Source organism: Hemiscyllium ocellatum, chromosome 29, assembly GCF_020745735.1.
Source record: "Hemiscyllium ocellatum isolate sHemOce1 chromosome 29, sHemOce1.pat.X.cur, whole genome shotgun sequence".
In the NCBI taxonomy this organism is placed as follows: Eukaryota; Metazoa; Chordata; class Chondrichthyes; order Orectolobiformes; family Hemiscylliidae; genus Hemiscyllium; species Hemiscyllium ocellatum.
In genome coordinates this window covers 48,034,886-48,050,943 of record NC_083429.1, presented here as the reverse complement: position 1 = coordinate 48,050,943, position 16,058 = coordinate 48,034,886, and the positions used below count along the sequence as shown (strand labels likewise).

General features: G+C 44.4%; 1 protein-coding gene across 1 annotated transcript in view; it reads right to left on the bottom strand.

Moving 5' to 3' along the window:
• bace1 (beta-secretase 1) overlaps window positions 1-16,058 on the bottom strand; it is a 121,317-nt gene that overhangs the window by 21,827 nt on the left and 83,432 nt on the right. The window contains exons 4-6 of the mRNA XM_060846837.1: window positions 5,744-5,881; window positions 1,779-1,913; window positions 1,021-1,122 (exon numbers count right to left, since the gene is read on the bottom strand). Of these exons, the coding sequence (XP_060702820.1) occupies window positions 1,021-1,122; window positions 1,779-1,913; window positions 5,744-5,881 (375 nt within the window). The remainder of the gene's footprint in view (window positions 1-1,020; window positions 1,123-1,778; window positions 1,914-5,743; window positions 5,882-16,058) is intronic.

Genomic DNA, 16,058 nt, shown 5'->3' with positions numbered 1-16,058 from the left:
ACCTAACCTACACATCTTTGGATTGTGGGAAGAAACTGCAGGACCCGGAGGAAACCCACGCAGACGCGGAGAGAATGTGCAAACTCCACACAGACAGTTGTCCGAGGGTAGAATCGAACCCAGATCCCTGGCGCTGTGAGGCAGAAGTGCTAACCACTATATGATGATCAAATGTGATGACAGCAGCAGAAGATACTCAGGGGACATTTGATTGAGAATGAGCAAGATTATGACAGGTTTGAACGAGGTAGAAAAAGGAAAAGCTGCTCCCATGACCTGATAGTAGAAGGTCTAGGGGGGGTCACAGCTTTAAGGTTTTGGGACGAGTTGCAGGAGGAGAATGTTTTTGGAACAGCTTATACTTATTGATCTGAAACTCACTGTTCAGAAGTGTGGTGGATGTGGAAGTGATCAATAATTTCAAAAGGGAAATGTTTTACGTACTCAATGGAAATAAATCTGGAAGTCCACGGGCTTCGATGGGGCTGGCTGGATTGCTCCATGTCAAGCCTCCTTCTGTGCAGCAACTGACTCTGCCATCACCTCCAAAATGGGGCCAATTATAGTATTTCCTTTGTTGCTTGGTTAAAGAATCATCTCACTCTGCAATTTACGAGGAGAAAGTGAGGACTGCAGATGCTGGAGATCAGAGCTGAAAATGTGTTGCTGGAAAAGCGCAGAAGAAGGGCTCATGCCCGAAACGTTGATTCTCCTGCTCCTTGGATGCTGCCTGACCTGCTGCGCTTTTCCAGCAACACATTTGCAGCTCACTCTGCAATTTAACCCAGATGACCCACTGCAGCATCATTCACCTGTATGTGCCTCTGAAGAAATGAGGCCATTTGGCCCATGATGCCTGTGCTATCCAATCAGTCACACCCATTTCCTCTAGCACTACAAATGATTGACTTCACAGTTATAAATCTAAATATACCTTCCTTGAGGAGGAGGAATGGAGAACAATAAGGGTTTTTCAAAAATTGCATCATCTTTCCTTCATTTTACAAAACAATACTTAACAGAAGACGCAGCTTTGATAGATTTCACTGCAGCTTGGAACACCTTCTTGGGCAGCCGAAGGTTCGTAGTCCCACTGTCCACGATGCTCTTGTCGTAGTTATACTGGAGAAAATCAAACATAAAATGGAATCATTTTCAGGGCAAACACATAATGGGGGTTATGCAGCTGTACATAAGTGAGCTGTCCTGGACACACAAACAGCAGTGAGGGTGGTAAATAAGGCGGTACCTGCTCGCTCTGCTTCTGTTAGTGAGATGCTGGAGGCAGAAAGGCACTTAATTGGTCAGGATGATGGTGGGCCTGAAATGCAGCCCCATCCCCCAATACTGACCTGGGGTCTGGGTCACCCTGAGGTCCTGGGACTTCAGTAAGTGTCCTCCCCAAGGGTGCTGCTGAGGGAAACATCTGCTGGCCACAAACTAAGTCTTGCTAAGCGTGACTTTTGCCCGTGGAGTGCTTATTGCAGTGAAGGGCTTGCTCCTGGCCTTGCCACTGCCTTATTGGTCTGGAGTTTGGCAGACCTTCAGAAAAAACAGAGGCAGCATATTTCCTCACTGCCTTCTTAGGTAGCAGCAGAGACACCTGACCCCTGGACAAGATTCCACCCATTGATGCTGTTCAGTCCCTGTCATTAAATCACAAATACATCATACTCTAGTGAGAATAAGTTCCAATTCATAATGTGATTACAGTGCACTTCGCATTGGGCTTGCTTCAGTGTGTGGGTCATGTGCTTCACTCTGTGGGTCTATCTCACCTCCTTACAGTCCAGGTTCAGGTCCTGTCCGTTGATCTCAATCTTCACTATAATGACCTCGTAATACCACTCCTTCCTGATTGGTGTAAACCAGATGTTGCCCAGGTAAAGGGAAGAGTCAATGCCACCAATTATCTATAACATGATGGGAGAAATGGTTAAGAGCATTGTGTAAAGCTGTCCCTAACCAACACTTACTACTTAAACATATCTGCAAATATTACTTGTAGCTATTTAGGAATCCTTGTTCCTCAGATGGTTCAGAAACTGGTCAGAATTGATTTATAAGAACAATTGTAAGTCAATCTGGCTCCTCAATCATGTTCTGCCTTTGCATCAGGTCTTGGCCGCTCTGTATCTTAATACCATCGAATCCGTGCAAACTAAATGGTCTCTCTTTCCATTCCTGCTCTGGATACTGGGTTAGCTGATATCAATCAAAGTTGCAGAGAAGTGAGTAAAAATCAGCTTTCCTTTGTCTGTGTATTGGGAGAAATTAAGGTTTCAAACCTTGGTCTCCAGTTAGCACAGAAATCTGGTGAGGAAGATAACAATCTCCCTCCAACCCGTGGTCAACTCACAGTTAAACTGAACAAGGCACCAGAAAGCAGCTGTCATCAGTGAAGTTAAACCCCAGTTGCTGTCACCTCCTTTAGGAGATGAAATATCATCAGAAATAGCAGCAGGTGCTGACCCCCGTTCACCTTGAGTCTGCTCCGCTCTTTAATATGATCATGGTTAATCTGCTTCACAAGTTCACTTTCCCATCTGATCTCGGTAAACTTTGATTTCTGTAAAACTCAAAAATCCATATTCCTCAGCCTTGAATTTAACCAATGACTGAGTGAAAGGAATCGCTTCTTATCTCAGCCTGAAATGCCTCACCCTCTATTTTCCTGAGACCCTATGTCTAGACTTTCCAGGCAAGGGGTCCAGACTGTGGGTATTTCCCATGTCAAACCCTGGCAGAATCTGATATGTATCAATGATAATCTAAGGTGGCTGAATAGCTGGTTTCTATTACTGAGCAGTACAGGTTTGCTGAGGTTAACATAAAGAACTCTCCTTCTCAACCTCCCTGCTTTGCCTGAGGAACGGTGACCCTCAGGGTAAACCACTGCCAGTAGTTTGTTTCTAATGAGATAGCAGCCCTATGGACTGGTAGCAGTTTGATGACTTCACCTGAAAGCTCGTTTAACGCAATCTCCTCTTGTCCTCCAGCAACGGTATCTGTCTTATAGAAACTAGCAGACAAAGACAGTAACATTAAAAACTCCTGGTCTGCTTTGTCAGAGGGCTAGAATTATAATCTACCTTTTTCTGAGAGATGGTAATGGATTTCAGTTTGAGTTAACTGCAATTTTCTTTTCCTTTCTGAGCTACAAAGCAGAGTTGTGTGCTGACATCCGCAACACACATTATCAGGTGAAGGCCTCACTCACATTACCTTATGGAATTTGACACATATAGAGGCACAAATATTCTTGTCACGAAGTATGAGACCTGCAGATGTTTCTGTTTCCAGTATCTTGACTGTTTTTCAAGTTTTGTTTTAGCAATTTCTTCAATGACAAGACCATATCTTATCAGGGAAATCCAGGCAGTTATAAAAATAAAAAAATGCTGAAAATGCTCAACAGGTCTGGCAGCATTTGCAGAGAAAAACAGAATTAATATTTCAGGCCAATAACCTTTCTCACTCCACAGAAGCTGCCTGACCTGTTAAGGTTTTTATTTCTTTATTCCGTCAGGGGGGCTGGACATCATAGGGTCAGCATTTATTATCCATCCCTAATTACCCCTGAACTGAGCAGCTCACTCAGTCATTTCAAGGGGTAGATAAGAGCCAATCAGGTTAATGTGGGTTTGGAGTTACATGTAAACCAGACTGAGTAAAGAGAGGCAGGAGACTGGAAGAACACAGCAAGCCAGGCAGCATCAGGAGGTGGAGAAGCCGGCGTTTTGTGTGTAACCCTTCTTCAGGACTGGGGGTGGGCATGGGGGCAGCCGCAGACAAAGGGGGTGGAGGCAGGGTGGCGAAGTGGGATAGGTGAAGACAAGTAGAGGGTACAACCTAGTTGGCCAATGGGAGGAATGAATCCAGTTGGTAACAGGGCGCAGTGGAAGAGAGGGGAAGGGAGTCAGGGGATGGGAGGGGAGGTTATTTGAAAGTGGAGAACTCAATGTTGAGTCCTCTGGGCTGTAGGCTGCCCAGGTGGAAGATGAGGTGTTGTTCCTCCAAATTGCGGTGTGGTTCATTGTGGCAATGGAGGAGGCCAAGGATGGTCATGTCAGAAAGGGAATTGAAATGGGCGGTGATTGGGAGGTCCGGTCAGCCCCTGTGGGCCTGACTGTAATGCTTGGTGAGCTATTCCCCAAGTTTACGCTCGGTCTCCCAAATGTAGAGAAGACCACATTGGGAGCATCTGATGCAGTAAACAATTTTGGAAGAGAGGTACGTGAACCTCTGTCTCACCTGGAAGTACAGTTTGGGGTCTGCATGGAGCTGAGGTGGGTGGGGTACTGGCAGGTTTTACATGTTTTCCAGTTGCAGGAGAGGGTACTGGGGGGTTCAGGGGAAGGGGGTTGGTGGGGAAAGTGGCACGAGCCGAGGACTGTAGAAGGTAACCACCTTGCGGAAGGCTGAGAGGGGTGGGGAGGGGAAGATATTCTTGGTGGTGCGATCTAGTTGGAGTTGGTGGAACTGTTTAAGGATGATACATTGGATGCCGAGGCTGGTGGGGTGGTAGGTGAGGACAGGGAGACTCTGTCTTTATTGCTTTTGTATGGGGAGGGGGTTAGACCAGTTGAATGGGGAATGGAGGTGGTAGGGTGGAGGGCTCTCTGGATGTACACCTGTTCCGGTTGCAGGGACCAAACTTTAACTTAGGTAATTTTTTGCTGAGCATCGCAGCTGGGCCCGCAGGAGCCAACTGGACTTCCCAATCACTGCCCATTTCAATTCCCTTTCCCACCCCTTTCCAACATGACCATCCTTGGGATCCTCCATTGCCACAACGAACCAAACTGCAGATTGGAGGAACAACACCTCGTTTTCTGCCTGGGCAACCTACAGCCCAGAGGCGTCAACACTGAGTTCTCCAACTTCAAATAACCTCCCTTCCCATCCTCCAACTCCCTTCCCAGCCCCTCTCCCTGGCTTCCACTGCACCCTGTCACCAACCGGATTCATTCCTCCCATTGACCAACCAGGTCGTACACTCTACCTGTCTTCACCCATCCCACTTTACCACCCTGCCCCCGGCACCCCCTTTATCTGCAGCTCCCACCCCCAGTCCTGAAGAAGGGTTACACCCGAGACGTTGATTTCTCCACCTCCTGATGCTGCCTGGCTAGCTGTGTTCTGCCAGCCTCCTGCCTGCCTACTTTGGATTCCAGCATCTGCAGTTTTTTTTCCCCTTAAAGGGCACTGATGAAGCAGGTGGGTTTTTACAACAATCAGTGGTAGTTTCATGGTCACAATTATCGAGACTAGCAGTCAATTCCAGATTTATGTACTCAATTTAAATTCCGCCAGCCACCATCGGCAGACTTGAACTCATATCCTGAAGTTTCCTGATGAAGGGCTTTTGCCTGAAACGTCGATTTATGTTTCTCGGATGCTACCTGACCTGTTTTTCCAGCGCCACTCTAATCTTGAATTCATATCCCCACAGTGAGTGCCCGAGCCCTCTGGATTATTCTTCCTGTGATATTAATCAGCACTATGCTACCATTCCCTCCAAGTGCTCCTGATGTTTTTGTCTCTATTTCAAATTTCCAGCATCCAACAGCATCTTCCGTTTTCTAAGCTTTGGCTGTGCCTGGACGAATAAGGAAGATATACATGTTCACAGAACAAGTGGACCCCTGAGGCATTTAACTACCAGTTGGGTCTGAACACAAAAGGTGCAGGGGTTGGGTTGGGTTCAAGGGTAGGTGGGGCTGGAGTTTGCTGCACTCACCATGCTCCCTCCCACAGACGATGCAGATTCTGAGTCATTCAAAGAGAAGCCTGTTCCGCAAAGCTGCAGTGAGAAGATGTTGGGCACCTGAGTCTGCTTCACCAGCGAGTCAAAGAACGGCTCCAGAGTTTCGTCGGGCTGTGGAGATATTAATGGAGTAAGACCCAGTCAGAGAGCAACTCAACACTGAAGCCATTCCTCCTTTAAAAGTAAATTCATTGAAGCCAAAATCAGCTTTACACTGTGCAAACTGATCATAAATGACAATCAAAACTTCCCAAACTGTGACAGGAGCATATGAACGGAGATAGGAATGGGCCATGAAACCCTCTAACACATTATATCATTCATTGAGACCAACCCAGGTTGGCATCAGCAACTAAACTTCATTTCCTTAGAATCCCTGCAGTATGAAAGCAGGCCATTCAGCCCATCGAGTCCATATCGACTCTCCAAAGGCCAGACCCACACCCCCACTCAATCCTTGTAACCTTGCATTCCCCAAGGCTAATTGGAGGAAAAAGTGAGGTCTGCAGATGCTGGAGATAGGAGCTGAAAATGTGTTGCTGGAAAAGCGCAGCAGGTCAGGCAGCATCCAAGGAACAGGAAATTCGACGTTTCGGGCATAAGCCCGATGAAGGGCTCATGCCCGAAACGTCGAATTTCCTGTTCCTTGGATGCTGCCTGACCTGCTGCGCTTTTCCAGCAACACATTTTCAGCCAAGGCTAATTGGCCCAACCTGCACTTCCCTGGACGCGATGGGCAATTTAGCATGGCCGACCACCTAACCTGCACATCTTTGGACCAAAACAGATCTAAACAAGCAAAGACTCATTAGTTTTTCTGTGCCTGTAAGATATGAGGAGATTAGTACAAAAAGGATCAGTGGAAAGATAGGAATGTTCGCTGGGTCAAACCTAAAAGAAAGCAACAGTAGGAACATGAATTGTGGTATGTGAGAGCACAGCTTCCTGTCTATCAGGTGTTGGGAAACATTTATCAAAATGTTTATTTTTCAATGTATTTTCTAACTCTGCGTTGGATTAGAGTTGAGGCTGGTGAGTGGATTTGATCAGGTTTGGGAATTTTGCTACCCATTTCTAGTCTCAGTAAAAGTGTTGTCTTTTTAAATTAAGAAGTTTTTGGGAGCAGGTATATCATAAGATCACTGTCTCATGAGACAAAGTATTGCATCCCAGTTCCTGCGCAGAGAATTTTCAAACAGTAATAAGGACTTCTCTGAAGGGAATATCACATTCTAGAACAGCTGTGGTAACACTAGACATTTGTAAGAAATAGCACCAAAACTGCAAAAAGCAATAATCTCATGAAAATCATAGAGGAGGAATTTAATCTCCAAAACCAACAATAATGTACCAAATTTGGAAATGATGTAAAATATCAATGTAGGTAATGCAGATTCAGTTTCTTTCCTGTGCTATATGTCATGCAGTCTTTAATCTGATTCCGTTGACCTGTTTAGAATCACCTATCTCAGCTACGTTGCAAATTTGGGGCACAAAGTTGCACAGAAATTGTCCAAGATGTGCAAACTCACCTTGATGTCAAAAGGGTGACAGGGAAAGTATTCAAGATGAATGAGTTACTATCAATATTAAAAGATCACAGGCAAAACCCAAGCCTGGGAATTTCAACCCTCCAGTATAGAGTCCAAGAGTCATACAGTGTGGAAACAGGCCCTTCAGCCCAGCATATCCATGCTGACCAGGTTTCCTAAATTGAACTAATCCCATTTACCTGCATACGGCTCATATCCCTCTAAACTTTTCCTATCCATTTACCTATCCAAATGTCTTTTAAAATATTATAATTGTACCCACCTCTACCACATCCTCTCACAGCTGGTTCCCAATATGAACCACCCTCTCTGTGAAAATGTTACCCCTCAGGACCCCTTTACATCTTTTCCCTCACGCCTTAAACCATTGCCCTCAAATTTTAGACTTCCCTACCCTGGGGGAAAGACCCTAACTATTCAGCCTATCCATGCCCATCATCACTTTATAAACCTCTACAAAGTCACCCCTCAGCCTCATACTTTCCAGGGAAAGAAGTCTCAGTCTATCCAGCCTCTCCTCATAACTCAAACAAAATGTATATGGGGTACAAACTGAATGTAAGGTATTGGATCTACACCTCTTGGCTTCAATCATTTTGGTATTGAGGAAATGTTACAATAGGGAGTGAGTGGCCATATGTAAGGATATAGGAAATAGCAGCTTGCATGGTCTGTTTGTGGTTGCACTACTGCCTTGTAACATTCTGGTTGACATTCTACTGCTTCACTTTCTGTCACATCCCCACAACCTGTGGTTCCCAAAATTCTACCAATGTCATGAATACGAGGTCTAGAACAAAGAACAATACAGCACAAGAACAGGCCCTTTGCCCTCCAAGCCTGCGTTGACACATTTTGCCCTTCATATTAAAAGTATCTTCACTATGGGATCCATACCCCTCTAGTCCCTTCCTATTCACGTATTTGCTCATGAATGCTGCTATTTTGTGTGCTTCCACCACCTTCTCTGGCAGCGAGTTCCAGGCATTCACCACCCTTTGTGTGAAAAACTTGTCTCACACATCGCTTTTAAACATTTCCCCCTTGCACCTTGAACCTGTGTCCCCTAGTAAGTGAAAGTAAGTGACCCTTGCACCCTGGGAAAAAAGCCTCATACTTTCCATTCTATCCATGCATTCACAATCTTATAAACTTCTATCAGGTTATCCCTCAACCTCCTGCGCTCCAGTGAAAACAAACCCAATCTATCCAATTTTCCTTCAGAACTTAAATCCCCCATGCCAGGCAACATCCTGGTAAACCTTTTCTATACTGTCTCCAAAGCATCCACATTCTTCTGGTAGCGTGATGACCAGAACTGTATGCAATATTCCTAGTGTGGCTTAACTAAAGTTCTATAAAGCTGCAGCATAACTTGGCTATCCTTATACTCAAAGCCCTTTCCGATGAAGGCAAACATGCCATTGGCCTTTTTTACTACCTTATCTACCTGTGTTGCCACCTTCAGTGATCTGTGGGCCTGCACACCCAGATCCCTCTGCATATCAATTCTCTGAAGGGTTCTGCCATTCACTGTATAATTTCCACCTGTACTTGACCTTCCAAAGCCTATCACCGTGTCCAGGTTAAATTCCATCTACCACTTTTCTGCCCATACCTCCAAATGATCTATATCCTGCTGCATCCTCTGACAGTCCTTCTCATTATCTGCAACTCCAGTAGTCTTTGTATCATCCAAAAACTTACTAATTAGACCAGCTATGTTTTCCTCCAAATCATTTATGTAGATCATAAACAGCAGAAGTCCCAACACTGATCCCTGTGGAACACCACTAGTCACAGCCCTTCTAAAAAGCATCTTTCTACCACTACCCTCTGTCTCCTATGACTAAGCCAGTTCTGTAACCAGCTTGCCAGCTTACACCTGATACCATATGACTTCACCTTTTGTACCAGTCTACCATGAGGGACCTTGTCAAAGGCTTCACTGCAGTCTAGTAAAGTAACCATAGTCTCTGAGCACCATACTCTCATTAGAAAGAGATGACTGGTGGGGAGTTTATCCTGAGGGTCACTATAGTTCAGGTGAGGTCAAGAAGGCGGGATCTCCATGGTGACCTCAGCCAATACAGGACTTAAAATCATAAAGTCATAGAGCATGGAAACAGACCATTCAGTCCAAGTCCTCAAACTAAACCAGTCCCACCTGCCCACACACTGCCCATATTCCTCTGAACCTTTCCTATTCAGGGAGTTATCCAAATATCTTTGTAACTGTACTTGCATCCACCTGTTCCTCTAGTAGTTCATTCCACACATGAATCACTCTGTGTAAAAAAAGTTGCCCTTTTTTAAAATTTTCTCCACTCCCCTTAAAAATATGCCCCCTAGCTTTGAACTCCCCCACCTTGCTATTCACCTAATCCATGCCCCTCATGGTTTTATAAACCTCTATAAGGTCAGCCCTCAACATCCTATGCTCCAGTGAAAGAAGTCTCAGCCTACCCAATGGTTTTTTTTATAACTCAAACCCTCCATTCCTGGCAACAAACTGGTAAATCATTTTGAAATCCTTTCTAATTTAATCATATCCTTGCCACAGTAGTGTGACCAGAACTGCACACAATACTCCAGAACATCCTGTACAACCTCAACATGACGTTCCAAAGGACTGAGCAATGAAGGCAAGGTTGCTAAGCATCTACTTCACCACATTGCCTACCTGTGACGCAAACTTCAAAGAATAATGTACCTGAACCCCTAGGCCTCTCTGTTCTGCAACACTGTCCAGAGCCCTACATGAACATATAGTGTTGATATTACACCTTATTGTGCACCAGCCATCCAGCCAACTGAGCTAATCAACACCTGGCATGACTGTAAACATACACAATAACCACTCAATCATCTCTCTCTCTGCAGGAGAGCATTCCAAAGACTCTCAAACTTCTGCATGAAAAAATGTTTCCTCATTTCAATCCTAAAGGGCTGAGCCCTTATTCTGAAAGCGAGACCCCTAATTTTAGACTTCTTAACCAGCATCTACCCTACCAGATCATGCAGTAATGCTATCCATTTAAATGAGATTTCTTATGATTTCTAAACTCCATCAAGTTTCGGCCCATTCTACTCAATAAGACAATGCAGGAATCATTTTAGTGAACTTTTGTTGCACCCCTCATCTCCTCCACTTCACCACCAACCCAACCCCACAAAACCAGGACAGTTTTCCTCAGGTAAGGAGACCAATACTGTCCATGTTAGCCCAAAGGTAGACATACCAAACCTCAATATAACTGCAGTAAGACTTCTCTACCTCCTGACACTTTTACGACTATTTACGTCAAGGCTAATGTGCCTAATGCTTTCTGAGTTATTTGCTCTGCTTTCATGTTAGCTTGCTGTGACTCATGGACAAGGACCCCCAAATCCGTCTGAACACTAGGCTGTAGATCTCTACAGCTTTCCAAGGGTGACACGGTGGCTTAATGGTTAGCACTGTTGCCTCACAGTGCCAGGGACCTGGGTTCAATTCCAGCCTTGGGTAGAGTAGCTGTCTGTGTGGAGTTTGTACATTCTCCCTGGATCTGTGAAGGTTTCCTCCCACAGTCCAAGGATGTGCAGGTTAGGTGAATTGGTCATGCTAAACTGCCCATTGTGTTCAGGGATGTGTAAGCTAGGTCCATCAGTCAGGGATAAATATAGGGGAATGAATCTGGGTGGGTTATTCTTCAGAGAGCTTTGGGCTGAAGGGCCTGTTTCCACACAGTAGAAATTCTAAGTCTCTACCTTGTCTATCCATCATAGAGAGCAGCCCATTTGAGGCATCATTCCTCCCACTGCATCCTTTTGAGCTCTACGACTGCATGGTTTAAGCCTTCAGAGAATGTTGGTTTCAGTATTGCTTTCTCATTCATCAAAAATTATCATCCCTCACAGTCTCTCCGTCCTCAATCTCTATCCCACACAGACGAATGAAGGAGATAATTGTATTTGATCATGTTTAATTTTAAATATTGTAAATGTAATTTAAAATGCTTTTAGCCAACACATCTAAATAAATTCCAATCTTTCTGCAGGACTAATGACCAATGTACATAACTGATCAAACATAACAGGCTAACCAGGAAAGACAAGTCTGTCACATGTGGTTAAGTTCTGTTATTGTTGCATGTATTTATACTGTGTAAGCTATAAAGCTGTGAACATTGTAACATTCAGGGAACACACAGCTCCAAGGCTTTGCTGCATCTGAATTCCAATCTCTATTCAATTCAAGCCTACCCGGAAACAAATGGGAACTTCGGCCAAGTTTTCAAAGGGTCATACAAATCAGTTCAAAGGTCGCTGAAGAAGGATTCAGGATCTATGGGGTGGTTGGAAAAAGAGAGGGGGTGAGGAGCAGGCTCTTTTCAGAGAAGTGCAGTGCTCAGCTCAGCTATTGAGAAGTTACTGGATCTTGCGAAGTTGGGGCTTAGGAAGAAGAGCAGCTTACCAACTTTGTGCAGTACAGACTCAGGACAACTGAAGGCTGGAATCAAACTCAGGTCCCTGGCGCTGTGAGGCAGGAGTGCTAACCACTGTACCACCATGTTCTGATCCCAGGGAGGTAGCTCCAAAGGTAGGTCTTTGACAGATGAGGATTGGAATATCTTGGACAGGTTAAATGAGATTTGGAGAACCAGTTTCATGACTGCATGAGGTTGGGTGAGTTGATGAAAAATATAAGCTTTTGACTGCACTGCGATCTAATGTACTCTGTGAAGTGCTCAACTGTGCAGGATGGCATGGTGTCTCAGCGGTTAGCACTGCTGCCTCACAGCACCAGGGACTTGAGTTCAATTCCACCCTTGGGCGACTGGCTGTGTGGAGTTTGCACATTCTCCCTGTGCACGCGTGGGCTTCCTCCCAGTCTAAAGATGTGCAGGTTAGGTGGATTGGTCGTGGGAAATACAGCCTTATGGTAGGGCTCTGGGTGGGATGCTCTTTGGAGAGTTGCTGTGGGCTGAATGGCCTGCTTCTACACTGTAAAAATCTACTATGTAAAAATCAACCACAGTTCGTTTATTACCCACATTTAACTTAAATGTGGTTGTCTGGTCTGAGACCATAATACATTTTCCTTCTAACTTGAAACAAAGAAAGAAAACTTCTGCAAGACTCTTATTAAAATGTTAACATAACTGTACAATTATTATTTTTTCACTACTGAACAACTCGGGGGAATGAGATTAGATTAGATTAGATTACTTACAGTGTGGAAACAGGCCCTTTGGCCCAACAAGTCCACACTGACCCGCCGAAGCGCAACCCACCCATACCCCTATATTTACCCCTTAATTAACACTACGGGCAATTTAGCATGGCCAATTCACCTGACCCGCACATCTTTGGACTGTGGGAGGAAACCGGAGCACCGGAGGAATGGTTGAAGCATCATGAAATTAGGCAAACATCAAAAGTTTACCTGCATGCTTTATTTTTGGTTTGATTGGAGCTTTCAAATAAATATCTGTAACATTAAAGGTTACCATGGCAGAATTCCAAGTCAGCTTAAACGTGAACTTCAGATTCCAATTCTATGGGTTCACTGAAAATTTCCACCAATATTGTTTTGTGAAGCTTCTTTCATCCAAAGACCAGTAATTGTTGCCCACCCACAAGTGCCATTGAGAAGGGGGTGGTGAGCTTCCTTCTTGGACCACTGTAGAGGGAAAATACACCAGGGACTTCCAGGATTTTGACCCAGTCAAAATGATGGAACAGCAAAATAGTTCCAAAATAGGATGTTGTGTGAGTTGGAGAGCAATTTGCAAATTGGAGCATTCCCATGGGTGTGCTGTCCTTGGTAGAGGTGAAGATTTGGAAAGTGCTACCAAAGAATGTGATTGCACTTGGGGGGGGTAACAAAGCAAATTCACCAGGATGTTGTCTGGGATGGAGCTTTTCAGAGATGAAGAGAGGCTGGATAAGCTCAGGTTGTATTCTTTGTAAAAGAAAAGGTTGAGGTGGAAGCAGAGTAGGGGGTGGTGCAGCCTGTTAGACATTTCTGACATTACGAAAGGGCCTGAACAAGGTGAATAGAAAGCAAAAACAGAAATTGCTGGAAAAGGTCAGCAGGTCTGGCAGCATCGGTGAGGCTATGGAAATCAGAGTTAATGTTTCGGGTCCAGTGACCCTTCCTCAGAATTTCCTCAGATGGAGTCAGAGGGAAGTGGAGGGGAAACCATGTTTCAGTGGGGTGAGGTTGTTCTAGTGTTGAAAGGTGTGGTGCTGGAAAAGCACAGCAGATTAGGCAGCATCCAAGAAGCAGGTGAGTTGACGTTTACACCCGAACACACTCCTGATGAAGGGCTTACACCTGAAACGTTGACTCTCCTGCTCTTGATGCTGCCTGACCTGCTGTGCTTTTCCCGTGTCACCCTTTTCATCTCTTGACTCTCCAGCATCAACAGTCCTCACTTTCCCCTCCTTCCTGAGGGTTGGGCCAGCTTGGCTGAATTGAAGAGATAAAGTTCCTTGGTAGAAATCCAATGAGCTGGAAGATGTGGTGGAACTAGGGGGTGTAGGTTAGCTCTGAGCCAGTATGTGGTGCTGCTGATGGAGACAGAGGTTGAGAGGATGCTTATGGCGATACATGGCACTGAGTGTGGATCTCAGGATGCAGCGAGAGCAGCTGTCTGAGGAGTGCTGTACATCATCAAGATACCTGAGATCCCTCAAGGACTCAAAACATAAAGGATGAAACTTCAGTCAGAATCCACGTGGGGTGAGTCTGAGCTGGGAACAGATACTGAGGAATGAGATATGGCTGTGGAAGCGAGTTTTGGCAATGACTTTGTCAAATACTAGGAGAGAAAACCAAAGTAACGATGGCGAGCAAGCAGAAAGGCTAGACTGGAAATCCTGTCAGAGAGAGGAGCAGATCCTCTCTGAGGTGGAAGAGATCTGACAGTGAGTTAAACACTAAAATAAAACAAATAACTGTGGATGCTGGAGATCTGAACTAAGAACAGAAATTGCTGGAGAAACTCAGCAGATCTGGCAGCATTTGTGAAAAAAGCAGATAACATTTTGAGGCTGGGTGACTCTTCATCAGCATGAAAATTCCACCTCTCCAATTTAATGGAATTATGTAGAATATTGCAAATTTCTTTTGTGCAACATATATCCACTGTTCTTCAGTTGTTTATGCAGCTTTCTGATTAGCAGCAGAAGAGACAGTTGCTAACTAGAACTAACCAGAAAGCTACATAAACAATTTAAGAAGTGACTTGTAGCTTTAAGTGGACATGTGATGAGGTCGTTATACAGAAAAAAGAGACTAACTTGTTAAACAGCTTTGAAATCTGGGAAGAGAATGGAAAGGATCAGTTCAACAGAAAAAGAAACAAAGGATGAAGCACCTTCGAAGGTTAATGAACACGGAAACTTGTTGGAAGTAATTACAAATAGAGAGGCTGGTAGATTACATCTTAAGACAAAATAGACTTCAAACAGAAGTGACAGAGAGAAGATTGCACGCAGAAGAGAGGGAGAATATCAATGTTGGAAGCCTACAAGGAAATGGTGTTTTCATAGAATCATAGAATCCCTACAGTGTAGAAGCAGGCCATTCGTCCCATTGAGTCCACACTGACCCGCTGAAGAGTGTCTCATCCAGGCCCACCCCTTTACCCTATCTGTGTAACCCCACACTCTCCCATGGCTAATCCACCTAACCTACATAACCCTGAACACTGTGCAATTTTGCGTGGTCAATTAACCTAACTTGCACATCCTTGGACGTTTGAGTAATGTACAGATTAAATAAAGGACCAAAATAATGGAAAAATTAATGGATAAGTAACATTGAAATAATAACTGGTTTTAAACAATGTTAGGGTCACACAGAGTTTTCACAACATGGAAAAGGCCCTTCGGCCCTTGTGTCTACAGTAGTCACCAAATATCTATTTATTCTAATCTTATTTCCAGGACTTGGTCTGTGCCCTTGTATGTTGTCACCTTACAAGTGCTAATCTCAATACTTCTTAATTGTCTCTATCACCCCTGTAGACATTGAGTTCCAGATACACACCATCCTCTGGGTTAAAGAAAACCTCAAATCTCCCCTAAAACACTGCTCCTTACCTTAAAATTGATCCCTGGGTTTATTAATTCATCTCCTAATAAGAGACCTTTTTCCTTATCGACCCTGTCCAAGCTCCTTATAACTTTATACACCTCAATCAGGACCACCTCAGTCTTTCAGGTTTGAAGGATACACAAGCCAACCTATTTTTTCATCTAACCAACCAATTCAGAGATGTTATTAAACACCTCTGGAGCAGGTGGAACTTCGGCCTATACCTCATTCCTAAATCACTCTTGCCCAGGCAACATTAATCTCCTCTGCTCCCTCTCTAGTGCAATCACATCCCTCTCTACTGCAGAGACCCTACTACACACAGTGCTCCAACTCTGGCCTAACTAACTAACATTCCCAGCAAGCTGAATGCATGCATTGGTTGCACAGCATTCAGAGATAGTTGTACAGTGCAACAATAAGCTGCATACAAACAGACATAGCTGCGATCTTTGAGGGACTGGCACATGTTGTACACTCAGAGAGTTTCAGGTCAACATTGTTTCTGTCAGATCAATCTTAGTGAGCAGCACCGAAAAGAATCACACAGATTCAATCAGAACATCATCGATAAATTAATCCCAGCTCATACAATTCCATACTATTTTATTACTTTTCACAATATACAACCAATTATAAAAATAAT